At 44.5% G+C, this 27,827-nt stretch overlaps 1 protein-coding gene across 1 annotated transcript in view; it reads right to left on the bottom strand.

The window, feature by feature from the left end:
- The window catches only part of TAPT1 (transmembrane anterior posterior transformation 1), a 443,118-nt gene extending 415,659 nt beyond the window's left edge, over nucleotides 1–27,459 (bottom strand). The window contains exon 1 of the mRNA XM_085642381.1: nucleotides 27,228–27,459. Coding sequence (XP_085498507.1) covers nucleotides 27,228–27,408 — 181 coding nt within the window. The 5' untranslated portion in view covers nucleotides 27,409–27,459. The remainder of the gene's footprint in view (nucleotides 1–27,227) is intronic.
- Between the last annotated feature and the right edge of the window lie 368 nt (nucleotides 27,460–27,827).

The following is a 27,827-nucleotide window of genomic DNA, read 5'->3' as shown; positions in this document are numbered from 1 at the left end:
GTAAATGTGTCCTTTTGTAATTTGTGTTCTAGGGCTGCCTGAATGATCCATGACTGATAATAAAATGGAACAAAGACCGGAAAGTCACATTACTAATGTATGCATACTTCTTTATAAACATATTTAGTGTCAGGACAATCAATCTGCAGGCTGTTTAAACTACACATGGCTGGCTGGCATTTTTCTTTTGGCAACTTGAAGCCCTGTGGGCGTTGCGCGCCTGCCTGTGTAAATTTAAAAGACACTTTGTCTCCTTTTGCTAAGAGCTAACCCTCCCGGGACGGGGTTAAACTTGTAGAGTTGAAATGCTTCAGCTGCATTGCAAGGAAGGATGTCTCCTCTGCTAAACTGAAAGCAAGGGACAGACAGTCATTTCAGCTGCAGTGGGAGTCAAGGAGTCTCCTCTGCTATGAAATCGAATGTGAACAGGACTGTCTGTTCGTTTGCTTTCGTTTTGAGCAGGAGACTCCCTGCCTCCCACTGCAGCTGAAGCATTTCAGCTCTAAGAATAAACCCCCTCCTGGGACAGTTAACTCAGCTCTTAACATGACAAAAGCAGGGGCAAGTCCTGCCTTATCTATTTCCCCTCCCTCCCCCTCCAACCCTCTGTTACCGGAGCTCTACAATGAAAAAATTCCCATTTGAAATGGGTGAAAACTTGCTACGCGGGACAGTAAAAGACCAACAAAAGGAAGATCTTAGTGTGGAGTGCGCGCCCCCCCTGAGATGTTGTCGCCCCACAGATTGAAGAACACTGCTCTAATCATTCAGCTTTGCACCCTCAAACTGTCACCTCTGCCGTGATCATCATCTTTATATTCACATTTTCAACTATCTTTCTACCAATCTTCCGATAATCCTTCAATCATCATTCCTCCCGCCATTTACTCTTCCCTTTTTTGTCCGTAAAGTCATGCCCCTTTATTCTGAGACTTAACCCACCCACTCATACTTTCTTCACTTTCTCTCTATATTCATTTAGCACACAACAACACTCTTATCCCTTTCTGATCTCTCATGCTATCTCCTTCCTTTCACCCTCACGGAGACTGGATAGGCACTTTGTTTCCAAGGTGGTACTGAGCCACATGGTGATTGAAAAACATCATACTAGTACCCTGGTACCGAAAAGTTATGACTGGTTTTGACTGATTATTTTTATTTATTTATAAAGTTTTATATAGCGCGAACACGACCCACGGGGGTATCAGAGCGCTCTACAGTACACTGTTATCACACACTTTTTACATACAATCGGTAATCACATACAATACAAAAGAGGTAGACATTGGTGTTTGGATATAATCGGTGGCAAAATGTCATCAGAGAGCTAAAGTTTTAGGATGTTAATTTGTTCATTAGAAACATTTTCGCTTCTTTTTTTAAGGCGGCAAAGGAGGAGATTCTGCGTATATCTGGGGGATGGGTGTTCCAAATCTTCGGTGCGATACCTGAGAAAGCTCTGCACCCAGTTCTCTTTTTGTGTAAGGATTGAGGTTTTAGTAGTAGTGAGCTCAAGCTTCGCGAATGTCTGCATCCTCCCGACCGCTCCAGCTTTTGTGCTAAATAGCTGGGGGTGTTGCTATGTAGGGCTTTATGTGTCATGCAGGCGATCTTTAGTTGTATTCTCGCCTTGTAGGGTAGCCAGTTCAGAGCCTTCAAGGCCAGGGTGATGTGGTTATTTATTTTTATTCCGGTGACCAGCCTGGCCGCAGCGTTAAGCAACGCCCTGAGCGGTGCTAGCTTATATTTTGGAAGACCGCATAGAGTGGTGCTTCCATAGTCCAGTCCAGTCTCAGTAGTACTAGTGCTTGTACCGCCATTTTTAGATCAGTCTGTGGGAGGAAGGGTTTAAGTTTCCTTAGGATACTCAACTGATAATTGGCTCCGTTGGTGGCATTGTAGATTTGCGCCTGCATATTTAAATCTTTGTCCAGGGTGACTCCCAGGGATTTTGCGGAGTCAATGATGTGTGGGACGCAATTGAAGGAAGTTAGATGCTTCAACCATAAGTCTATCTTGGGTGTGTGATTGGGAGGGGAGAGGAGGAGGAATTCATTTTTTTTTTTGGTGTTGAGCATGAGGAGGTTGCCATTGAGCCAACTTTGGGTATTATGAAGAAAGGCGTTGAGGGAGATGAAGTCATCTGGTGAGTAGATTTTTATATATAGTTGTGTGTCGTCTGCGTATAGGTGATATAGAATGTTTGCAGAATTCAGCGCATTGGCGAGGAGGTCCATGAGTACATTAAAAAGGATTGGTGATCGTGCTGATCCCTGTGGAACTCCTAGGGTGACCATGGATGGTTGAGATAATGATTACTTCATCTTGATTCTTTGGGTTCTGTTGCTTAGGATGGAGGTGAACCGTTCCAACACTGGACCGGTTAGGACCATCCTTCGTTCAAGTAGGGACAGTAGATTGTCGTGTTTAACCGTGCCGAAAGCTGAAGATAGGTCAAAAAGTATCAATAGGCACGATTCGTTATGATCGAACATTTTTAAAATGTCATCCATTATGTGGGTGAGTGCTGATTCGGTACTGTGGCCTTGACGGAAGCCGGATTGGTGTTTATCTAGCAGGTTGAAGTTCTCGATGTGGTTGCAGAGTTGAATTTGCACACATTTTTCCAATAGTTTCGCCAGAGTGGGGATGTTGGATATAGGGCGATAGTTGTTGAGGTCTGTGGAGAGGGAATACTGTCAAAGGGACAAAAATGCACACAGGCTGATTTGTGGCATTTACTGAAAAGTAACTGGTAAAATTATTGAAAACGACTTCAGAATTTTGCAAAGACCGTGCTGCACTGAGCTCCACTGCCCCGTTGACAGGATTAGACATAAAACACATTTCCAACTCTCATCCCCTAGCTTCTCTGCTTCAAACTGTTGTCTACTCTCCTTCCCTCTCCCACAGTTTCCTCAGCCTCTGTTACCCTTTAACGTTCCTTCATCCTTCCCAGCTTACCTCCTTCCTATTACCATGATGGAACAAACGCTCTACTCTATCACACTAACAAAAATCACACACTTTCCTCCTAACCAATCCGCGCTAATCACCCCCAACTTCGCTGAAGATCTTCATCTTCCACCACCAATCCAGTGTCCAACGTCTATATGCCATCTATTTCCAAACCTCTACACAACACCTGTGCACTTTAAAAAAAAACAGAATGAGATCTCAACGTTAAAATGTGTTTATTACATATGCAGTCTCCTTTCAGACACACAGCCAAGACAAGGTTCGTCACCAAAACCTGACCTGCAGATGATTTAGCTCCAATCGTTCATAAAGCTATCCTGCAAGGATACAGGATACTCCTGAAGAACGTCCTTAACATGAGGGCTAGCTATTGTTGAGAAACCCTCTGTGACAATGACTTGGCCAAAATAACTTAAGCGGCAACTTATCTGAGAGTGTAGTAAAACAAAGAAACTAGTTTGTAGTATTCGCAAAGAAAGAATTCAAACATTTTATAGAAAAAAGATTTTTACGGAAAAGTCAAACATTTTCTTCACAAACAAGGAACAACAGATACCATATATTTCCTGATTCACTAATAAAACATTACACTCAAAAGCCCAACAAAGGGGTAATACTTACTTTGTGGTGGCAAAACTCTTTTTGCTCCATTAAGCACTAAGGGTTATTATTAATATAAGTTTCACTCCTGCTCTTGTCAGGAGTACATTTCTAACCTTTTCCAGCATGGGAAGAGATTGGAAAGGAGTTGCTAAATAAGTTTAAACATGTTAGTTTGGAAGTGTGCACAGGCTCTACGAGCGTTCCAACTCTGGGAAAGTGGCTGAAACCCAAACCCTTATATAATTTGAGCTTTCATCAGAGACACTATTATCAGAGCTGTGATAGAACGAGATGGCTGCCATAATTTCTCACATCACTGCATGCCATCCAAATAGACAAGTGTTGTGTTTTTATTTGTTTTTTTGTTTTTACAGGACAAGTAGAATTCTGAAGTATCCCGTCCCTGGGACTAGTAGAACTTGTTTTAATTCCACACCCCTGAGAGAAGAATGCATTCATAGGCGGAGATCCTCACATATTAACCAGAAGAGCAAAAATTACCAGGAAATATACACTACCTTGAAAACCCACCGTCATATGGAAAAACTGTGACAGCGTTTTGCTCTGATTCGGTTTGCCTTGTGCAAAAAATTGAGTTTTAGCACAATTGGGCATCTTAATAAAAGAGTAGAATCCTCAAAATACTTCCCATTTGTTACAAGAGATTAGCATTAAATGGCATTAGGGTGCAAACCCCTAGCTGAGATTCGGTGCTAGGACTTAATCATGCCCAGTACCTTCCTCTATATGGAACTTCCAGAACTGCTAACCTCAGTGTTGCAGGGAAGTGCCAAATCAGTAAAGGGCAACTCCTGTGGGTTACTCCCTTTGATTGGTCCTGCTAGGCCAGAATCATTGGTTTTTATTATTTATCGTTCTCTCTACCCACTCTCAGGTGACTTAACCAATATGCCAGACCACCGAACTGCTCAGAAATGTCCTGCAATGTGAAAATCATCCAGTCAAATAGCACTTGCACAACCCAAACTAAAAAAGTCGAAAGGCAGTCACGCCATGGGTATGCCATATATTTGCTGGCCCATTCAGTACTTTTTTTGCAATAGCGTTTCCTTGCAGTGAAATACCAATAGGAACACAGAACTCTTAAAAGGTGTTAAATTCAAAAGGCACTTAATCTGCTGCTACTTCTGCACTTGATGGAACCATACAATCTTGCTGCTTTAATCTGCACCTGGTTAAGAAAGTAATATAAACATAGTTCTGCCTATTCTGCATCTGGGTAGTACCTGTGAAGTGATTTTAATCTGTGCTGGGTGGTATATCTAAAATGATTTCATACTGCACCCGAGTGATACCCGCCTTATTTTTATCTGCAAACTACAACCTCATCCAACCATATCAATTTCAAACCATCACTGCTTCTAGAGGCTAGCTGGTCCAGTCCCCAAGACATTGTAAAAATAGGATGCCTGTCCTGCATAACCTTGCTGAACACACTGTTCGTTTCCCGTGGCCCCAGTTTCTTCCTTGACTTGCCTCAAAATTCCTCTCCCCAACATCACACATTTGATATCATTTTCCCCGCTACCTGAACTCAAAGTCCCCCATCACTCAACTCCATATCATTCGCATCCCAGTTTTCATCCTGACATCCTAATCTATCCTCCTTTGAGCTACTTCATACTCTAATACATTTTCTACTACTGCTGACAATTGGATCATCAAATTCCCCGCCCAATGACAAACATTTATCTCTCCTCTATTAATTCCCGTTTGAATCCTTCCCCTAAAATGCCATCTTCCTTCTTTGCCCTGCATGTCACTCTAATCCAGAGGTCTTCAAACTTTTGTAGGTTGAGCCCCCCCAGCTGAATTGTTTTATATTTTGGGCCCCCCCACCACCTGACAGAAATTTCTGGAATCTGGTACACTACATAATCAACCGCCACACGCATATCACGGGCCATATCCGGCAAATAATGTTCAACACAATAAGAGTGCTAAGTAAACTGCAGGTTTGTGAATGGGTGCGGTGAAATGACAGAGGCTTATTACACAGCTCAAAACACAATTTTCCAAGATAAAATGTGAGCAAATTGTTTTAACTAGGATGCTTTGTTTTACACATGACATAGATTAATAATAACACCACCAACATAAATGTGACGGGTGTGCCGGTTTTCAGCCACATAGACTGTCAATCTGTGGATGGATTTTTGCTACTGCCATCCTCAGGTTGTGCTCCACATCCGGTCTTGACGGTACTTAGTCTTTAATACCGCAAGTACGGAGAACCCAATCACACATAAATAGGACGAACTGAAAGGCAAGAGAGTTTCTCTCAAAGCTGAATATTCTGCAGACATTTTCAGCCAAAACAGTGACTGTAAGCGAGACAGTGTTATCAGATTTTTCGAGCCCTCCCTAGCTCAGAGTTGGTACACGAGAAACAATTCTTCTCTAGAAACCATTAACAACCGTTTTAGGCAGCATTATAATGGGATAATTGCCCACCAACCAGTTATGGATCCGAAGACAAAGGTGAAAGTCCAGAGAGAGGGCGCTGACCGAACACCTAATTGAGAATTCCTTAGTGGTACGATAAGTTGCTTGCCTGAAGCAGTGGGTGTTTAGGACACGTTGGGCTTATGTTTAAAAAAAAAATAGAACTGATAATAAATGAATGATGTTGCCTATTTTACTTCAGAGCAATGTTGTCTGACAGACTTTGTGGTGGCAGGGACATGTTAAGGATTTTGGGTGACCTGGGCCAATACTATTTAGGGGGTCCCTGATCAGAGATTAAATGATTCACTTTCTGCTCTGCCATACCCTCTTTAGCCAGGCTACTAACGGTGCACAGGTGCTATGGTCGAAATTCTAAAAGTGTTTACATCTAATATTCAGAGAGTGATGTTTTTTCACTGTTGTAACAAAGCAGCAGCCCACAAATTTTACAGAGAACAACATCTGTGATATCCTCCAATTTCTCATATGTGAGGACCCGTTTTGATCTAAAATAAACAGTTTTATGGTTGTTGCATAAAACAAAAACATTTCTCTGCAAATAGTAATAGACTCTCTCACATCAATCACATTAAAAAGAAATGAAACAAAACGGTATTTACAAGAATCTGTTTAAGAATTATTCCAGGCCATCAGGGCAAAAACAGAGCTGCCTCTATCAAGTTGGCCCCCTGAAAGGCTGGATTGCAGTGCATGTAAATGTGTCCTTTTGTAATTTGTGTTCTAGGGCTGCCTGAATGATCCATGACTGATAATAAAATGGAACAAAGACCGGAAAGTCACATTACTAATGTATGCATACTTCTTTATAAACATATTTAGTGTCAGGACAATCAATCTGCAGGCTGTTTAAACTACACATGGCTGGCTGGCATTTTTCTTTTGGCAACTTGAAGCCCTGTGGGCGTTGCGCGCCTGCCTGTGTAAATTTAAAAGACACTTTGTCTCCTTTTGCTAAGAGCTAACCCTCCCGGGACGGGGTTAAACTTGTAGAGTTGAAATGCTTCAGCTGCATTGCAAGGAAGGATGTCTCCTCTGCTAAACTGAAAGCAAGGGACAGACAGTCATTTCAGCTGCAGTGGGAGTCAAGGAGTCTCCTCTGCTATGAAATCGAATGTGAACAGGACTGTCTGTTCGTTTGCTTTCGTTTTGAGCAGGAGACTCCCTGCCTCCCACTGCAGCTGAAGCATTTCAGCTCTAAGAATAAACCCCCTCCTGGGACAGTTAACTCAGCTCTTAACATGACAAAAGCAGGGGCAAGTCCTGCCTTATCTATTTCCCCTCCCTCCCCCTCCAACCCTCTGTTACCGGAGCTCTACAATGAAAAAATTCCCATTTGAAATGGGTGAAAACTTGCTACGCGGGACAGTAAAAGACCAACAAAAGGAAGATCTTAGTGTGGAGTGCGCGCCCCCCCTGAGATGTTGTCGCCCCACAGATTGAAGAACACTGCTCTAATCATTCAGCTTTGCACCCTCAAACTGTCACCTCTGCCGTGATCATCATCTTTATATTCACATTTTCAACTATCTTTCTACCAATCTTCCGATAATCCTTCAATCATCATTCCTCCCGCCATTTACTCTTCCCTTTTTTGTCCGTAAAGTCATGCCCCTTTATTCTGAGACTTAACCCACCCACTCATACTTTCTTCACTTTCTCTCTATATTCATTTAGCACACAACAACACTCTTATCCCTTTCTGATCTCTCATGCTATCTCCTTCCTTTCACCCTCACGGAGACTGGATAGGCACTTTGTTTCCAAGGTGGTACTGAGCCACATGGTGATTGAAAAACATCATACTAGTACCCTGGTACCGAAAAGTTATGACTGGTTTTGACTGATTATTTTTATTTATTTATAAAGTTTTATATAGCGCGAACACGACCCACGGGGGTATCAGAGCGCTCTACAGTACACTGTTATCACACACTTTTTACATACAATCGGTAATCACATACAATACAAAAGAGGTAGACATTGGTGTTTGGATATAATCGGTGGCAAAATGTCATCAGAGAGCTAAAGTTTTAGGATGTTAATTTGTTCATTAGAAACATTTTCGCTTCTTTTTTTAAGGCGGCAAAGGAGGAGATTCTGCGTATATCTGGGGGATGGGTGTTCCAAATCTTCGGTGCGATACCTGAGAAAGCTCTGCACCCAGTTCTCTTTTTGTGTAAGGATTGAGGTTTTAGTAGTAGTGAGCTCAAGCTTCGCGAATGTCTGCATCCTCCCGACCGCTCCAGCTTTTGTGCTAAATAGCTGGGGGTGTTGCTATGTAGGGCTTTATGTGTCATGCAGGCGATCTTTAGTTGTATTCTCGCCTTGTAGGGTAGCCAGTTCAGAGCCTTCAAGGCCAGGGTGATGTGGTTATTTATTTTTATTCCGGTGACCAGCCTGGCCGCAGCGTTAAGCAACGCCCTGAGCGGTGCTAGCTTATATTTTGGAAGACCGCATAGAGTGGTGCTTCCATAGTCCAGTCCAGTCTCAGTAGTACTAGTGCTTGTACCGCCATTTTTAGATCAGTCTGTGGGAGGAAGGGTTTAAGTTTCCTTAGGATACTCAACTGATAATTGGCTCCGTTGGTGGCATTGTAGATTTGCGCCTGCATATTTAAATCTTTGTCCAGGGTGACTCCCAGGGATTTTGCGGAGTCAATGATGTGTGGGACGCAATTGAAGGAAGTTAGATGCTTCAACCATAAGTCTATCTTGGGTGTGTGATTGGGAGGGGAGAGGAGGAGGAATTCATTTTTTTTTTTGGTGTTGAGCATGAGGAGGTTGCCATTGAGCCAACTTTGGGTATTATGAAGAAAGGCGTTGAGGGAGATGAAGTCATCTGGTGAGTAGATTTTTATATATAGTTGTGTGTCGTCTGCGTATAGGTGATATAGAATGTTTGCAGAATTCAGCGCATTGGCGAGGAGGTCCATGAGTACATTAAAAAGGATTGGTGATCGTGCTGATCCCTGTGGAACTCCTAGGGTGACCATGGATGGTTGAGATAATGATTACTTCATCTTGATTCTTTGGGTTCTGTTGCTTAGGATGGAGGTGAACCGTTCCAACACTGGACCGGTTAGGACCATCCTTCGTTCAAGTAGGGACAGTAGATTGTCGTGTTTAACCGTGCCGAAAGCTGAAGATAGGTCAAAAAGTATCAATAGGCACGATTCGTTATGATCGAACATTTTTAAAATGTCATCCATTATGTGGGTGAGTGCTGATTCGGTACTGTGGCCTTGACGGAAGCCGGATTGGTGTTTATCTAGCAGGTTGAAGTTCTCGATGTGGTTGCAGAGTTGAATTTGCACACATTTTTCCAATAGTTTCGCCAGAGTGGGGATGTTGGATATAGGGCGATAGTTGTTGAGGTCTGTGGAGAGGGAATACTGTCAAAGGGACAAAAATGCACACAGGCTGATTTGTGGCATTTACTGAAAAGTAACTGGTAAAATTATTGAAAACGACTTCAGAATTTTGCAAAGACCGTGCTGCACTGAGCTCCACTGCCCCGTTGACAGGATTAGACATAAAACACATTTCCAACTCTCATCCCCTAGCTTCTCTGCTTCAAACTGTTGTCTACTCTCCTTCCCTCTCCCACAGTTTCCTCAGCCTCTGTTACCCTTTAACGTTCCTTCATCCTTCCCAGCTTACCTCCTTCCTATTACCATGATGGAACAAACGCTCTACTCTATCACACTAACAAAAATCACACACTTTCCTCCTAACCAATCCGCGCTAATCACCCCCAACTTCGCTGAAGATCTTCATCTTCCACCACCAATCCAGTGTCCAACGTCTATATGCCATCTATTTCCAAACCTCTACACAACACCTGTGCACTTTAAAAAAAAACAGAATGAGATCTCAACGTTAAAATGTGTTTATTACATATGCAGTCTCCTTTCAGACACACAGCCAAGACAAGGTTCGTCACCAAAACCTGACCTGCAGATGATTTAGCTCCAATCGTTCATAAAGCTATCCTGCAAGGATACAGGATACTCCTGAAGAACGTCCTTAACATGAGGGCTAGCTATTGTTGAGAAACCCTCTGTGACAATGACTTGGCCAAAATAACTTAAGCGGCAACTTATCTGAGAGTGTAGTAAAACAAAGAAACTAGTTTGTAGTATTCGCAAAGAAAGAATTCAAACATTTTATAGAAAAAAGATTTTTACGGAAAAGTCAAACATTTTCTTCACAAACAAGGAACAACAGATACCATATATTTCCTGATTCACTAATAAAACATTACACTCAAAAGCCCAACAAAGGGGTAATACTTACTTTGTGGTGGCAAAACTCTTTTTGCTCCATTAAGCACTAAGGGTTATTATTAATATAAGTTTCACTCCTGCTCTTGTCAGGAGTACATTTCTAACCTTTTCCAGCATGGGAAGAGATTGGAAAGGAGTTGCTAAATAAGTTTAAACATGTTAGTTTGGAAGTGTGCACAGGCTCTACGAGCGTTCCAACTCTGGGAAAGTGGCTGAAACCCAAACCCTTATATAATTTGAGCTTTCATCAGAGACACTATTATCAGAGCTGTGATAGAACGAGATGGCTGCCATAATTTCTCACATCACTGCATGCCATCCAAATAGACAAGTGTTGTGTTTTTATTTGTTTTTTTGTTTTTACAGGACAAGTAGAATTCTGAAGTATCCCGTCCCTGGGACTAGTAGAACTTGTTTTAATTCCACACCCCTGAGAGAAGAATGCATTCATAGGCGGAGATCCTCACATATTAACCAGAAGAGCAAAAATTACCAGGAAATATACACTACCTTGAAAACCCACCGTCATATGGAAAAACTGTGACAGCGTTTTGCTCTGATTCGGTTTGCCTTGTGCAAAAAATTGAGTTTTAGCACAATTGGGCATCTTAATAAAAGAGTAGAATCCTCAAAATACTTCCCATTTGTTACAAGAGATTAGCATTAAATGGCATTAGGGTGCAAACCCCTAGCTGAGATTCGGTGCTAGGACTTAATCATGCCCAGTACCTTCCTCTATATGGAACTTCCAGAACTGCTAACCTCAGTGTTGCAGGGAAGTGCCAAATCAGTAAAGGGCAACTCCTGTGGGTTACTCCCTTTGATTGGTCCTGCTAGGCCAGAATCATTGGTTTTTATTATTTATCGTTCTCTCTACCCACTCTCAGGTGACTTAACCAATATGCCAGACCACCGAACTGCTCAGAAATGTCCTGCAATGTGAAAATCATCCAGTCAAATAGCACTTGCACAACCCAAACTAAAAAAGTCGAAAGGCAGTCACGCCATGGGTATGCCATATATTTGCTGGCCCATTCAGTACTTTTTTTGCAATAGCGTTTCCTTGCAGTGAAATACCAATAGGAACACAGAACTCTTAAAAGGTGTTAAATTCAAAAGGCACTTAATCTGCTGCTACTTCTGCACTTGATGGAACCATACAATCTTGCTGCTTTAATCTGCACCTGGTTAAGAAAGTAATATAAACATAGTTCTGCCTATTCTGCATCTGGGTAGTACCTGTGAAGTGATTTTAATCTGTGCTGGGTGGTATATCTAAAATGATTTCATACTGCACCCGAGTGATACCCGCCTTATTTTTATCTGCAAACTACAACCTCATCCAACCATATCAATTTCAAACCATCACTGCTTCTAGAGGCTAGCTGGTCCAGTCCCCAAGACATTGTAAAAATAGGATGCCTGTCCTGCATAACCTTGCTGAACACACTGTTCGTTTCCCGTGGCCCCAGTTTCTTCCTTGACTTGCCTCAAAATTCCTCTCCCCAACATCACACATTTGATATCATTTTCCCCGCTACCTGAACTCAAAGTCCCCCATCACTCAACTCCATATCATTCGCATCCCAGTTTTCATCCTGACATCCTAATCTATCCTCCTTTGAGCTACTTCATACTCTAATACATTTTCTACTACTGCTGACAATTGGATCATCAAATTCCCCGCCCAATGACAAACATTTATCTCTCCTCTATTAATTCCCGTTTGAATCCTTCCCCTAAAATGCCATCTTCCTTCTTTGCCCTGCATGTCACTCTAATCCAGAGGTCTTCAAACTTTTGTAGGTTGAGCCCCCCCAGCTGAATTGTTTTATATTTTGGGCCCCCCCACCACCTGACAGAAATTTCTGGAATCTGGTACACTACATAATCAACCGCCACACGCATATCACGGGCCATATCCGGCAAATAATGTTCAACACAATAAGAGTGCTAAGTAAACTGCAGGTTTGTGAATGGGTGCGGTGAAATGACAGAGGCTTATTACACAGCTCAAAACACAATTTTCCAAGATAAAATGTGAGCAAATTGTTTTAACTAGGATGCTTTGTTTTACACATGACATAGATTAATAATAACACCACCAACATAAATGTGACGGGTGTGCCGGTTTTCAGCCACATAGACTGTCAATCTGTGGATGGATTTTTGCTACTGCCATCCTCAGGTTGTGCTCCACATCCGGTCTTGACGGTACTTAGTCTTTAATACCGCAAGTACGGAGAACCCAATCACACATAAATAGGACGAACTGAAAGGCAAGAGAGTTTCTCTCAAAGCTGAATATTCTGCAGACATTTTCAGCCAAAACAGTGACTGTAAGCGAGACAGTGTTATCAGATTTTTCGAGCCCTCCCTAGCTCAGAGTTGGTACACGAGAAACAATTCTTCTCTAGAAACCATTAACAACCGTTTTAGGCAGCATTATAATGGGATAATTGCCCACCAACCAGTTATGGATCCGAAGACAAAGGTGAAAGTCCAGAGAGAGGGCGCTGACCGAACACCTAATTGAGAATTCCTTAGTGGTACGATAAGTTGCTTGCCTGAAGCAGTGGGTGTTTAGGACACGTTGGGCTTATGTTTAAAAAAAAAATAGAACTGATAATAAATGAATGATGTTGCCTATTTTACTTCAGAGCAATGTTGTCTGACAGACTTTGTGGTGGCAGGGACATGTTAAGGATTTTGGGTGACCTGGGCCAATACTATTTAGGGGGTCCCTGATCAGAGATTAAATGATTCACTTTCTGCTCTGCCATACCCTCTTTAGCCAGGCTACTAACGGTGCACAGGTGCTATGGTCGAAATTCTAAAAGTGTTTACATCTAATATTCAGAGAGTGATGTTTTTTCACTGTTGTAACAAAGCAGCAGCCCACAAATTTTACAGAGAACAACATCTGTGATATCCTCCAATTTCTCATATGTGAGGACCCGTTTTGATCTAAAATAAACAGTTTTATGGTTGTTGCATAAAACAAAAACATTTCTCTGCAAATAGTAATAGACTCTCTCACATCAATCACATTAAAAAGAAATGAAACAAAACGGTATTTACAAGAATCTGTTTAAGAATTATTCCAGGCCATCAGGGCAAAAACAGAGCTGCCTCTATCAAGTTGGCCCCCTGAAAGGCTGGATTGCAGTGCATGTAAATGTGTCCTTTTGTAATTTGTGTTCTAGGGCTGCCTGAATGATCCATGACTGATAATAAAATGGAACAAAGACCGGAAAGTCACATTACTAATGTATGCATACTTCTTTATAAACATATTTAGTGTCAGGACAATCAATCTGCAGGCTGTTTAAACTACACATGGCTGGCTGGCATTTTTCTTTTGGCAACTTGAAGCCCTGTGGGCGTTGCGCGCCTGCCTGTGTAAATTTAAAAGACACTTTGTCTCCTTTTGCTAAGAGCTAACCCTCCCGGGACGGGGTTAAACTTGTAGAGTTGAAATGCTTCAGCTGCATTGCAAGGAAGGATGTCTCCTCTGCTAAACTGAAAGCAAGGGACAGACAGTCATTTCAGCTGCAGTGGGAGTCAAGGAGTCTCCTCTGCTATGAAATCGAATGTGAACAGGACTGTCTGTTCGTTTGCTTTCGTTTTGAGCAGGAGACTCCCTGCCTCCCACTGCAGCTGAAGCATTTCAGCTCTAAGAATAAACCCCCTCCTGGGACAGTTAACTCAGCTCTTAACATGACAAAAGCAGGGGCAAGTCCTGCCTTATCTATTTCCCCTCCCTCCCCCTCCAACCCTCTGTTACCGGAGCTCTACAATGAAAAAATTCCCATTTGAAATGGGTGAAAACTTGCTACGCGGGACAGTAAAAGACCAACAAAAGGAAGATCTTAGTGTGGAGTGCGCGCCCCCCCTGAGATGTTGTCGCCCCACAGATTGAAGAACACTGCTCTAATCATTCAGCTTTGCACCCTCAAACTGTCACCTCTGCCGTGATCATCATCTTTATATTCACATTTTCAACTATCTTTCTACCAATCTTCCGATAATCCTTCAATCATCATTCCTCCCGCCATTTACTCTTCCCTTTTTTGTCCGTAAAGTCATGCCCCTTTATTCTGAGACTTAACCCACCCACTCATACTTTCTTCACTTTCTCTCTATATTCATTTAGCACACAACAACACTCTTATCCCTTTCTGATCTCTCATGCTATCTCCTTCCTTTCACCCTCACGGAGACTGGATAGGCACTTTGTTTCCAAGGTGGTACTGAGCCACATGGTGATTGAAAAACATCATACTAGTACCCTGGTACCGAAAAGTTATGACTGGTTTTGACTGATTATTTTTATTTATTTATAAAGTTTTATATAGCGCGAACACGACCCACGGGGGTATCAGAGCGCTCTACAGTACACTGTTATCACACACTTTTTACATACAATCGGTAATCACATACAATACAAAAGAGGTAGACATTGGTGTTTGGATATAATCGGTGGCAAAATGTCATCAGAGAGCTAAAGTTTTAGGATGTTAATTTGTTCATTAGAAACATTTTCGCTTCTTTTTTTAAGGCGGCAAAGGAGGAGATTCTGCGTATATCTGGGGGATGGGTGTTCCAAATCTTCGGTGCGATACCTGAGAAAGCTCTGCACCCAGTTCTCTTTTTGTGTAAGGATTGAGGTTTTAGTAGTAGTGAGCTCAAGCTTCGCGAATGTCTGCATCCTCCCGACCGCTCCAGCTTTTGTGCTAAATAGCTGGGGGTGTTGCTATGTAGGGCTTTATGTGTCATGCAGGCGATCTTTAGTTGTATTCTCGCCTTGTAGGGTAGCCAGTTCAGAGCCTTCAAGGCCAGGGTGATGTGGTTATTTATTTTTATTCCGGTGACCAGCCTGGCCGCAGCGTTAAGCAACGCCCTGAGCGGTGCTAGCTTATATTTTGGAAGACCGCATAGAGTGGTGCTTCCATAGTCCAGTCCAGTCTCAGTAGTACTAGTGCTTGTACCGCCATTTTTAGATCAGTCTGTGGGAGGAAGGGTTTAAGTTTCCTTAGGATACTCAACTGATAATTGGCTCCGTTGGTGGCATTGTAGATTTGCGCCTGCATATTTAAATCTTTGTCCAGGGTGACTCCCAGGGATTTTGCGGAGTCAATGATGTGTGGGACGCAATTGAAGGAAGTTAGATGCTTCAACCATAAGTCTATCTTGGGTGTGTGATTGGGAGGGGAGAGGAGGAGGAATTCATTTTTTTTTTTGGTGTTGAGCATGAGGAGGTTGCCATTGAGCCAACTTTGGGTATTATGAAGAAAGGCGTTGAGGGAGATGAAGTCATCTGGTGAGTAGATTTTTATATATAGTTGTGTGTCGTCTGCGTATAGGTGATATAGAATGTTTGCAGAATTCAGCGCATTGGCGAGGAGGTCCATGAGTACATTAAAAAGGATTGGTGATCGTGCTGATCCCTGTGGAACTCCTAGGGTGACCATGGATGGTTGAGATAATGATTACTTCATCTTGATTCTTTGGGTTCTGTTGCTTAGGATGGAGGTGAACCGTTCCAACACTGGACCGGTTAGGACCATCCTTCGTTCAAGTAGGGACAGTAGATTGTCGTGTTTAACCGTGCCGAAAGCTGAAGATAGGTCAAAAAGTATCAATAGGCACGATTCGTTATGATCGAACATTTTTAAAATGTCATCCATTATGTGGGTGAGTGCTGATTCGGTACTGTGGCCTTGACGGAAGCCGGATTGGTGTTTATCTAGCAGGTTGAAGTTCTCGATGTGGTTGCAGAGTTGAATTTGCACACATTTTTCCAATAGTTTCGCCAGAGTGGGGATGTTGGATATAGGGCGATAGTTGTTGAGGTCTGTGGAGAGGGAATACTGTCAAAGGGACAAAAATGCACACAGGCTGATTTGTGGCATTTACTGAAAAGTAACTGGTAAAATTATTGAAAACGACTTCAGAATTTTGCAAAGACCGTGCTGCACTGAGCTCCACTGCCCCGTTGACAGGATTAGACATAAAACACATTTCCAACTCTCATCCCCTAGCTTCTCTGCTTCAAACTGTTGTCTACTCTCCTTCCCTCTCCCACAGTTTCCTCAGCCTCTGTTACCCTTTAACGTTCCTTCATCCTTCCCAGCTTACCTCCTTCCTATTACCATGATGGAACAAACGCTCTACTCTATCACACTAACAAAAATCACACACTTTCCTCCTAACCAATCCGCGCTAATCACCCCCAACTTCGCTGAAGATCTTCATCTTCCACCACCAATCCAGTGTCCAACGTCTATATGCCATCTATTTCCAAACCTCTACACAACACCTGTGCACTTTAAAAAAAACAGAATGAGATCTCAACGTTAAAATGTGTTTATTACATATGCAGTCTCCTTTCAGACACACAGCCAAGACAAGGTTCGTCACCAAAACCTGACCTGCAGATGATTTAGCTCCAATCGTTCATAAAGCTATCCTGCAAGGATACAGGATACTCCTGAAGAACGTCCTTAACATGAGGGCTAGCTATTGTTGAGAAACCCTCTGTGACAATGACTTGGCCAAAATAACTTAAGCGGCAACTTATCTGAGAGTGTAGTAAAACAAAGAAACTAGTTTGTAGTATTCGCAAAGAAAGAATTCAAACATTTTATAGAAAAAAGATTTTTACGGAAAAGTCAAACATTTTCTTCACAAACAAGGAACAACAGATACCATATATTTCCTGATTCACTAATAAAACATTACACTCAAAAGCCCAACAAAGGGGTAATACTTACTTTGTGGTGGCAAAACTCTTTTTGCTCCATTAAGCACTAAGGGTTATTATTAACTACTTCAGGAGGGCATGGGAAAAGAAATGATGATGTAATGAAGGAAAATAACAGATGAAAGATGGTGAGTAACATACAAATAGACCCTTTCACGCAAGGGACGTTTTCTGAGCCCACCTCTCCTTAACGTATACTTGATTTGCCAGAAAATTACTCACTTACTGAGAAGAAGTTATGAGCTCGAGAACTACAATAAGATAGGGCAAAGAGAAATTGCCTGCAATATTATGAGGGAAATGTGTGGTAATAATTAGGTGACTATGCGTGTTGCACCGACCTGCCCTAGAGAGAAAATACTGTAATGAAGCAACATCTTAGACTGCAATAATAAGGAAGGTGATAGCAGGGCCCCTTCATTTAAAAATAAATGCATTTGTAGACTTAAAGAAGATTGTGATAGAAAGGAGTCAGAAGATGAAGACACTGATGTAAGAGAGGAGCTTAAAAGCCATACACAGAAAACAATTGCATTGTAGTCACTTTGACAAAGGGCACTGTTTCAATTGCATATTTACGAATACAAGTGTGTGCACGTCCTTGTGTGAAAACAATGCTGTAATTCCAACATGTTATCATGACAGTAAAGTAACACAAATGAATGTGCAAGAATAATATGATATTCAGGACTGACACCTAGTGCTCATCCTTCTTAGGTACAGGAGTTCAGTAGCGCTGACTTCCAGAGATGTACAGCCCCTCTTCATAATCCCGCTGTCACTGGGCCTGGATAGAGCTGGCTCACTGTTATACCAGGCATGGCAGCAGGTCTCAAGCGACTCCCTTACCCCTCCTTGGATTAAGTTGTCCTCATTTTGTTGTACCCTGTGTCCACAGTTTGGTCTAAGGGTGCACCATGTCGGAACCGATTACAAGCTGTCCAGTATTCCTCCTTTTCCTTTATTCTCTCCCTTCGCTCGCTCTGATCTCCTCTGTTTTCACTCGTTTTCACCCTCTTTTCCTCTTTTCTCTGCACTTTTCTGCTGTTCTGCTCATTTTCGCTCCCTTTTCCTTTACTCCCCCTTTCCTGCCCGTTTTTTCCCCCGCTGACGCTGCCCCCGCGGCCCCTACCCCCCATCAAGACCAGCACGACCGGCCCAATCCAGATCCCCTCCCCACTCCCACCTCCCAGCTGTCCAGCCCTCCCCAACCCCTACTTAATTGCGGCCGTGTGCAGCAGGTGCGCCGTAAGCCTGTCTGCGGCCGTCCGCGACCCGACCACAATCAGCGCCATGAACCCTGGACCTCCGTCCCGCCAACGATACGACCCAGCGGCACTCCACGCACTCAACCCAGGCCACAACAACAACTTCAGGTTAGCGTCACTGGCCGACACCCACGGACCCTTCAGCTGTCACCGCTGCTGGCACACATACAGCACCGCCAAGAACATGGACCCAGCAAAACCCGCACACAACCGAAGACCCTGCAATGCATCCTCCTAAACGTCCGATCCCTCCACAAACACGCCACCGAAATCTGGGACCTCCACGACAGTACACAGCGTTCCTCACCGAAACCTGGACCAACACCACCTCGGGACTGGACATCGCCATTCCCCAAGGATGCAAGATCTCCAGTAAAGACCGCCCCACCCGCCCGGGAGGAGGAATCGCCATCGTCCACAAATCCACCCTCCGCCTGAGCACACTCCCCGACGAGCCCACAGACCTGATGGAACACCTTCACTTCAAAATACTGGCCAGCCCCACCACCACCCTCCGAGGAACCCTCATCTACCGCCCCCCCTGGTCCCCGCGGACCTTTCGCCAACTCCATCACAGACATCATCTCCCCGCAGGCCATCGCATCCACCAACTACACCCTGCTGGGAGACCTCAACTTCCACCTCGACAACCAACTGGACCCCAACACCACATCGCTCCTGAACAACATTGGACTCCGCCAGATCGTGACCGAACCTACGCACTCAGCAGGACACACCCTCGACCCCCTCTTCACAACAGGAAACTCCATCACCTTCAGCCACACCACCGAACTCCCATGGACTGACCATCGATGCGTCCACTTCACCCTCAGAACACCCACCATCCACAGACACAAGCACCTGGTCCCACGAAGAAACTGGACCAGAATCACTGACGACCAGCTCACCTCCTCACTCAGCAACTTCACCCCAACCATCGCGGAATAAGACTACCCCAACACCGCAGCCCAAACCCTCCACAGATGGATATCCGACAGCGCCAACACCATAGCCCCCCTCAACAAAAACAGCAACACCCACGCCAAGAAAGCCAGATGGTTTACCACCGAACTTCGAGAGTCCAGACGCACTCGCCACCACCTCGAAAAGGGCTGGAGTAACACCAGATCTACAGTAATTTAGAGCCGCCACCAACGCCCACCACCAACTCATCAAACAAACAAAAGAAAAAAAAGTGATTGAAGACAGAATCTCCACACACGCACACAACAGCAAAGAACTCTTCATCATCATCAAGGAGTTCGCCCAACCCACCAGCGAGTCGACTGACATCCCTCCCTCACAAGACCTCTGCGACAAACTCAGCACCTTTTTCCACCACAAAATCAAGAGCATCTACAACAACTTCAACGAAGACAACCAACACACTAAACCCTCACCAACCACACCGACATCATGAAGCCAGCGATCGACAACTGGACAGCCCTCACCTGTGAAGAAACACTTAAGACGACGAAGACAATCCACTCCGGGGGCCCCACGGACCCCTGCCTCCACCACATCTTTAACAGAGCCGCCGGCACCTTCGCACCTATGCTCCGCCACACCATCAACCGCTCCCTGGCGACCGCCTTTTTCCCCGATGACTGAAAACACGCCCAGGTCAACCCCCTCCTAAAGAACCCTTGGCGGACCCCACCGACCTCAAAAACTACAGACCCATCTCCCTGCTCCCGTTCCCAGCGAAAGTCAGAGAAAGCCGTCAACAGTCAACTCGCCACATTCATCGAAGAGCACAACATCCTTGACGCCTCCCAATCCAACTTCAGAAAAAAAACAACAGTATGGAAGCTGCCCTCCTTGCCGCAACAGACGACATCCTTACCCGACTGGACAAAGGAGAAACAGTAGCCCTCATCCTCCTCAACCTCTCAGCGGTGTTCGACACAGTCTCTCACCGCACGCTAATACGCAGACTAAACGACGCAGGGATCCAGGACTAGGCCCCCGACTGGATCCGCTCCTTCCTCTCCGGCAGAACGCAGCAGATCAGACTGCCCATTTTCTCTTGGACCCTACACCAACAACCTGCGGAGTCCTCCAGGGGTCCTCCCTCAGCCCTACACTCTTCAACGTCTACATGGCGCCGCTCGCCCCCATCGTCAGAACCTACAGACTCAACATTGTGTCATACGCAGACAACACCCAACTCATTCTCTCCCTATCCAACAAACCCAACACCGCCAGACACAACTTTTGAGAAGGCATGGAAGCCGTCGCCAAATGGATGAAAAACAGCTGCCTACAACTAAACACCAACAAAACAGAAGTACTCATCATGGGGCCGAAACTCGACACCTGTGGGCCCCCCGCCCTCGGAAGTCCACCCACCCCCACGGACCACGCTCGCAACCTGGTAATCATCATGGACTCCGAGCTCAAAATGGACCGCCAGATCAACTCAGTCTGCTCCTCCTGCTTCCACACCCTCCGCCTCCGACGTAAGACCTTTAAATGGATCCCCCTCGAACACAGAAAGACCGGCACTCACGCCCTGGTCACCAGCAGACTCGATTACGGCAACACACACTATGCCGGAATAAACAAAAACCTCACCCGTAAGCTAAAAAACATCCAGAACGCAGCCGCAAGACTGGTCCTCAACCTGCCAAGACACTGCCACATCTCCCAGCACTGGCGCACACTCCACTGGCTCCCCATCGCAGCTACAGTCACCTTCAAGATGCTTACCCACGCACTCAAGGCCCTCCACAACACCGGACCAGCATACCTGAAAAACCGACTCAAATTCCACGCACCCCAAAGGACCCTACAATCAGCCCAGCTCTCCTACGCCAGGATCCCCAGGACCAGAAAGACCAGATCGGGAGGCCGCTCCTTCTTCCTGGCGGCCAGAGCCTGGAACGCCCTTCCGCTCCACCTCAGACAGACCACATCGCTCCCCATCTTCGCAAGAAACCTCAAAACCTGGCTCTTCGACAGACCCCCTCCTTGATGGACTGGAACCTGCACCCCTCACCCCCCCCCCCCCCCAACACACACACTCCCCAGTGCCTTGAGACCCTTACGGGTGAGTAGTCGCGCTTAAACCCATGACTGATTGATCAGACTGTTTGGGACTGATACACCCTCTATACAGACGCTGTCATGAGTCCTCTCTCAGTACCCTGTTGAACAACTCATCTGTCTTTTTATAGTTTGGTACTGGATATCATAGCATATGCAAGCAACTATACATGGTATCTATGCTTTGTTCTGGTTGTATGCTCAAAATGTGAAAATGTCAATAAAAAAAGATTTAAACAAAAAAAATCAATGTGCAAGAATAATTAGTGACTTCCATTGTGTCTTTATGCAGGCCAAGTAAGGCATCTAAAATGAATGAAGAGAACCACAGTAACACCCAGGGTCTGGCCCGGGGAGGGAACTAGAGGCGTTAGGGCACTAGAGAACGGTCAGCCTCCAACCAAAGCTATGAACCACAGAAAGGACCGTCCCTAGTTGTGTCTTAAGAGATGCCCAATTTAGTGGGGGCAAATCACAAAAATTGACGGACTGGCATCACACACCACCAGGTGTCATGCTTCATCATCTGCCAGTCCTCGCCCTCTAAAAACCGCGTTTGATAGAGGGCGGGCATACACCTGAAGACAGGGATGCACTTCTAGACTAAGTGGGGGCCCAAACAAAAAAAGGAGTGAGTGAATTTAAAAACCATCATAGTATACCTGAACAATTTTTATTCTATGGGGTTACTATGTGGGATTAAAATATATAAGTGCGGTGAGTGGGGACCTTATCATCCCGTCGCCGCTGTGAATCAGTGATTGTTAATAGGGGGTCAACATGTTTCTGCCTGTATTGTCCACTTGGGTACGTGGCATTCGTCAGGACCTTAAATATTGGGCTCCAATCTTACCACTGGGGGCGTAGGCCTATAGCCAGCTGCCACCTGTTTAGAGAAACCTGTAAGAGAGAGGGGGTGAGACAAACATAAAATACTCAAAATGGTTGTCATTCGGTAGACCTTGATGTGTCACAGTCACGCTCCATACTTACTGCTCTCTCCTAAAGTAAAAAGGTGAAAAATGTATATGAGTGTCAGGCATCTGTGTTCACTCTGACATTCATGTGAAACAAATATAGAAGTCTTACCCTATTGGAAAAACCTATTTGCCCCATGGGAGGGGTAGGGGGGAAATCCTTGTGGCCACATTCTGGTGGGAGACGATAAAGGATGAAGACAAAAGGGTTAAAAACCAGACTGGTTGGGAAGGTATATCAAAGATACTGAATTAGTTAGCAGAAAAAAACGTCAGGGCGTGCTTGGTCTACTATAGTTTCAACCTGTTGGAAGAAGAAATCAGAACAATGACTTACAGTTCAAGGCGTACTCCCCGCTAGAAAACCTAGTGCTGCATGCGTCCAGCCTCCTCCCCGGTGACATTAAGTGTAGTGCGCAGCAAGCTTTTATACTGTTGGGTGGGGTCGTGGCATGCGATATGGGTTTCAGGTGAGCGTGGCGCACAGTGATGATGCTGCATTTCCTGTGTCCTGAGCGAAGCATGCAGAAAGGACTGCACGTTGCCTGTTTGTTGCCTGACCCTCGTTGGGGTGTGTCAGCACATGGCGCTGCTCTATGACACGCCGCTTCCTGTGTCCCGTCATTACCTCAGATGATTGCCTGGGGTGGGGCGGGACCAACTGTGGTCCAATGAGAGCGCCTGCCATAGTTTCTGGAGATATTTAACGTGTGTAGACAAGTTATATAGAAATATGGGGAACATGTGCCCTGCTCATGAGTATTATTTCATGACGGGAGCAGTTACGAGTATTTACACAGAAGAAGGAAGAGAAAACAAACCCAGATTGTTTACAGTCAGGGTGGCGGTGTGGTTAAACCTACAATTAGTGCACGTTGATTTTACAGCTACCGCATGATTGCTGATCAAGATGATTCTAGTTTTAGGGAGTAAGGGAAACTGCGTGTAGCTCTATTCACATGTATTACTGTGTCTATTGTTTGTGTTTTTGTCTTTATAATGGGTACTGTTAAAGTGTATGTTTTAGTGAGCGCTAAGGGAAGTTACATCATTTGTAGCCATGGGATATCATCGTTCAATCCGTTTTTCCATGTCCCAAGGCGAAACACCCAACGCTGTTCTCTAACATGTAAGACATGTGAGAGGCAGCCATTGCGCTTCTGTACTACTTCCAGTACCGTCCATCTTAGATCTTTATCAGAGTGTTCTTTCTCAAGGAAGTGTTTTGTTAATTTGGTGTTATCTTTCTTCCTTCTGATAGTGCTCCGGTGCTCACTAATTCTGATCTTTACACGCCTAGTAGTCATGCCAACATACATGAGTTGGCAAGGGCATTTGAGTAGGTACACTACATTTTCTGTGTTGCAGTTAGAGAAGTTCTTCTGAGTCCATGGCCGCTCAGTACCTATGTCCACTTCTTTTGTGGTGGCCGTGAAATGGCATGATACGCAATCGCCACAGGGGTAATGTCCAGTTGGTCGTTGGTGGCCCCATAGTGTCAGTTGGTTGTCATCTGTAGCGGCTGGTGGTTTTGTATGGACTAGTTCATCCTTGATGTTCCTACTGCGTTTGTACGCAAATAGGGGTTGGGTCCAGACTTTGTCGCTGGTGTTTAATATGCGCCATTTCTTTTGAATAATGTTCTGAATTTTGTTGGACGCTGGGGTAAAGGTGGTGACACACACCATCCGGTTCGCCGGCTCCTTTGGCGTATTTTCTAAAAGAGCTGCCCGGTTGTTGTTTCGAGCTCTACCGAGGTCTACCGAATGACAACCATTTTGAGTATTTTATGTTTGTCTCACCCCCTCTCTCTTACAGGTTTCTCTAAACAGGTGGCAGCTGGCTATAGGCCTACGCCCCCAGTGGTAAGATTGGAGCCCAATATTTAAGGTCCGGACGAATGCCACGTACCCAAGTGGACAATACAGGCAGAAACATGTTGACCCCCTATTAACAATCACTGATTCACAGCGGCGACGGGATGATAAGGTCCCCACTCACCGCACTTATATATTTTAATCCCACATAGTAACCCCATAGAATAAAAATTGTTCAGGTATACTATGATGGTTTTTAAATTCACTCACTCCTTTTTTTGTTTGGGCCCCCACTTAGTCTATAAGTGCATCCCTGTCTTCAGGTGTATGCCCACCCTCTATCAAACGCGGTTTTTAGAGGGCGAGGACTGGCAGATGATGAAGCATGACACCTGGTGGTGTGTGATGCCAGTCCGTCAATTTTTGTGATTTGCCCCCACTAAATTGGGCATCTCTTAAGACACAACTAGGGACGGTCCTTTCTGTGGTTCATATCTAAAATGAATGCACATCTAACACAAAAAAAGAACACACACTGGGTCACAACTAAAAAACTACATGGAGTGACGAATTAGCAGTCTAAGAAACGGGCTACTCGATTCTCCATCACCAAAACCTAATGGGAACACAAATGAGACAATGTAAGCATCCGCAAAATGCCAGAGCCTTGACGTACAGCTCATCAATGGTAAAACATGAAAGCCAAAAGCAGAAATGGGTGGCCTCAAACCGCCCTCTGCTCTTTTTATTGTACTTTCTTAAGGAACTGATGACAAGAGACCGCTCAAATAACGGAGCTGTTTGTAGCCAGACAATAAAACGACCTAAATGTTACTGGCTACAATGAGTCTCATGCTTGTTCATGGACTGAACATTAAACTTTCCCATCTCATTTTGTTCGCTGTAAAGCTGACGTAACATCTGATGGGTCCAGGTACACACTACAAATTGTATTACACATAAATAAAATAAACACAAAGAAATATAGGTACCGGTTATTGCTGTGGATATGTCAAATTGCTCCGTATCTTCCTCCCTCAATCCTGCGAAGTTCGGCAAGAAGCAGAGGCGGCACCAGGGGCTTTTTTTTTTTTTTTAACAATTTCTTTCAAATCACCAGTGCACACAAGGGACAGTCTACGCGTTTCGGTGTTTGCCTTCCAAAGGAGAAAATATATATATATATATATATATATATATATATATATATATATATATATATATATATATATATATATATATATACAGAACGAAACGCGTCAGGATTGCCAAGCTGATACACAAATGAAATAAATCAATACCAATCAACAAGTAACGCTACGAGTGCGGCTCACCTCTCTCTTTCGTGGGGAAATATGCAAATACATCGGTTTGGTCCTACCGAAGAGCGACGCACCACCACAAGAGCGCCATCATTGCCCGTCTTGGACTCCTTTTGTAGCTTGTGAAAACGTCACAGAGCAATACGGTGCCGCCGAAGACTATCTACGGTATTGGATCCCTTACAAGCCTTGAAAATGGGTTTGTTGAAGGGGGAGCTAACTACTGTTTAAGAACAATAAAATCAAATTAAAAAAAGAAAAACTTGTGTAACAGCAAAGGGAAACACCGCCCACTGGAGGGTAAGAGTCACGCACCGCGAGTTGAACCACATGTCCCAGAAAGCACTTATAAAAGGATCCACTGGAGGATGTGAAAGCAAAGTGGACATTAACGTGGGAGCAGCAGCGGTGTGTGTATGGTGTTGGCTGTCTTTGAAAAAGTTCTATGCAGAACGAAACGTGTCAGGATTGCCAAGCTGATACACAAATGAAATAAATCAATACCAATCAACAAGTAACGCTACGAGTGCGGCTCACCTTTCTCTTTCGTGGGGAAATATGCAAACATATATATATATATATATTATTTATTTTGTTTGTTTTTTTACTGAATTTTCAGGACTTATCCAAGTGAAAACACCGAGCCAAGAACAGCTGACAATACTAGACACGGAACTCTGCACAACTGGAATAACGAAGATGAGTAACTGTATATGACTTAATGGAAAGTCGATACAATAATAGATCACTCGACCTAATGTAATGAATGACAGAACAGCAGACCTGTCAAGTAAAAAACGTATTTCACAGTGTGAGGAGAGGGAGGGGCCTCATGCCTAGGAGGCACATATGTTCCCTCTTCCCACCTCAGAAAAAAAGCGTGTTGAGACTGCTGCCGATGCCTGTCCCTTAATGGACATTGCCTGATCAGATCCTCAAAGGGCGAGCTAGAAACATTTTGAGTGCAGTGGTTTCCAGCTTGCCTGCTCTACCACCGTGTGATATCGGCTCCTCTCCGGATGACCGTGTTTAAAGGAGCCGATATAGCGTGAGGCAGGGTGGTACCCTGTGAGTTGCCAGATCTGTAAGGAGCTATACAAACAAGTTGGACACACACCTAGTGATACTAGAAAATAAATAAAGTAACACAAATAAAGTTAAACGATTACCAGATTCCAAAAAGGTGGTCACAAACTGGAAAGAGACAGCAAAACATTGAAATCCGAGGGAGAGGGGATATGTAAGCAAAGCAATATAGGTCGTCAGTACCCAGTCTCTGCCCCCACTGCACAAGTTATCCACTCTATGTCGAGGATAACCAGGCAGCCTTTAGTCAACTTCTGCTAGACTCGTTTAGGATTCTCCCAGTTGCACTCCCTCTGCTACCGTCATTAGTATATCCACAGTCCATGCAATCATGCACAGTCTCTCCTGTAAGAGTCCTCCATAAGCATAGACTGCCAGATGTAAGCCTCTGCTCTCAGAGCTGCATGCTTCGCGGGATGTCCACCCATAACTGGCAAAGCGCCGTATTTACCCAGTCTGGGTGATGATGATGATGTCAGTCAGATCTAACTTAGCCTGTCTCCCTTTCAGAACTCGTTGACATATAGGCTGCTTCCTAGATCAGTAACAGCTGCTATCTCTGGTCCAGCCTATGTTTCTGTACCTGGCGGACTGTGTCTCCTCTTTCGCGAGATTCCAGGCGTCTCACCCTCGCTGCCCCGCTCATAGAAGCCCAATGTCTCGGTGCGGGCCGGGGCGCTGTGCGGTCGGCGTGGTTGCCTCTGTGCTTCCTCTTCCAGACTGTCTCCGTTAGCCTCAGCTGTGCTGCCTCCAGCCGCAGCCATCTTGCGCGCTCCGCAACACAACAAACCTTAACGCAGGTGCAGTGTCAGGCCGCCTCAGACAGTCGCGTCATCATTACGGGACCACTAGGAAGTGAATGTCGAACCGTAGGACATGGAACATCTGTCAGGGCTGAATTGCACACATTCAACACTGCAACGCGCCATTGTAAAGTTGCGGTGTTTGTGGTAAAAGATACACAGAAACATAGGAAGTACGATGTAAAGAAAGAATATCATATTTCGTTGGATTGAATCCCGATACTAATGTTTTGCCAAATAATTGTGATATAATGAAGTATAAAAATTCGAAGGTCAATGAGTTAACAAAACACTACTTTATTTCTTTAAAAAATATATATATTTTTTAAGTTTAGACATTTGTAGAGTTGTATTAGCTGAGTCACTTTTGTTCTTTTTGC

The sequence above is a fragment of the Triturus cristatus genome, chromosome 2_2 (assembly GCF_964204655.1).
Source record: "Triturus cristatus chromosome 2_2, aTriCri1.1, whole genome shotgun sequence".
Lineage (NCBI taxonomy): Eukaryota > Metazoa > Chordata > Amphibia > Caudata > Salamandridae > Triturus > Triturus cristatus.
This window is presented reverse-complemented; position numbering and strand designations above follow the sequence as displayed.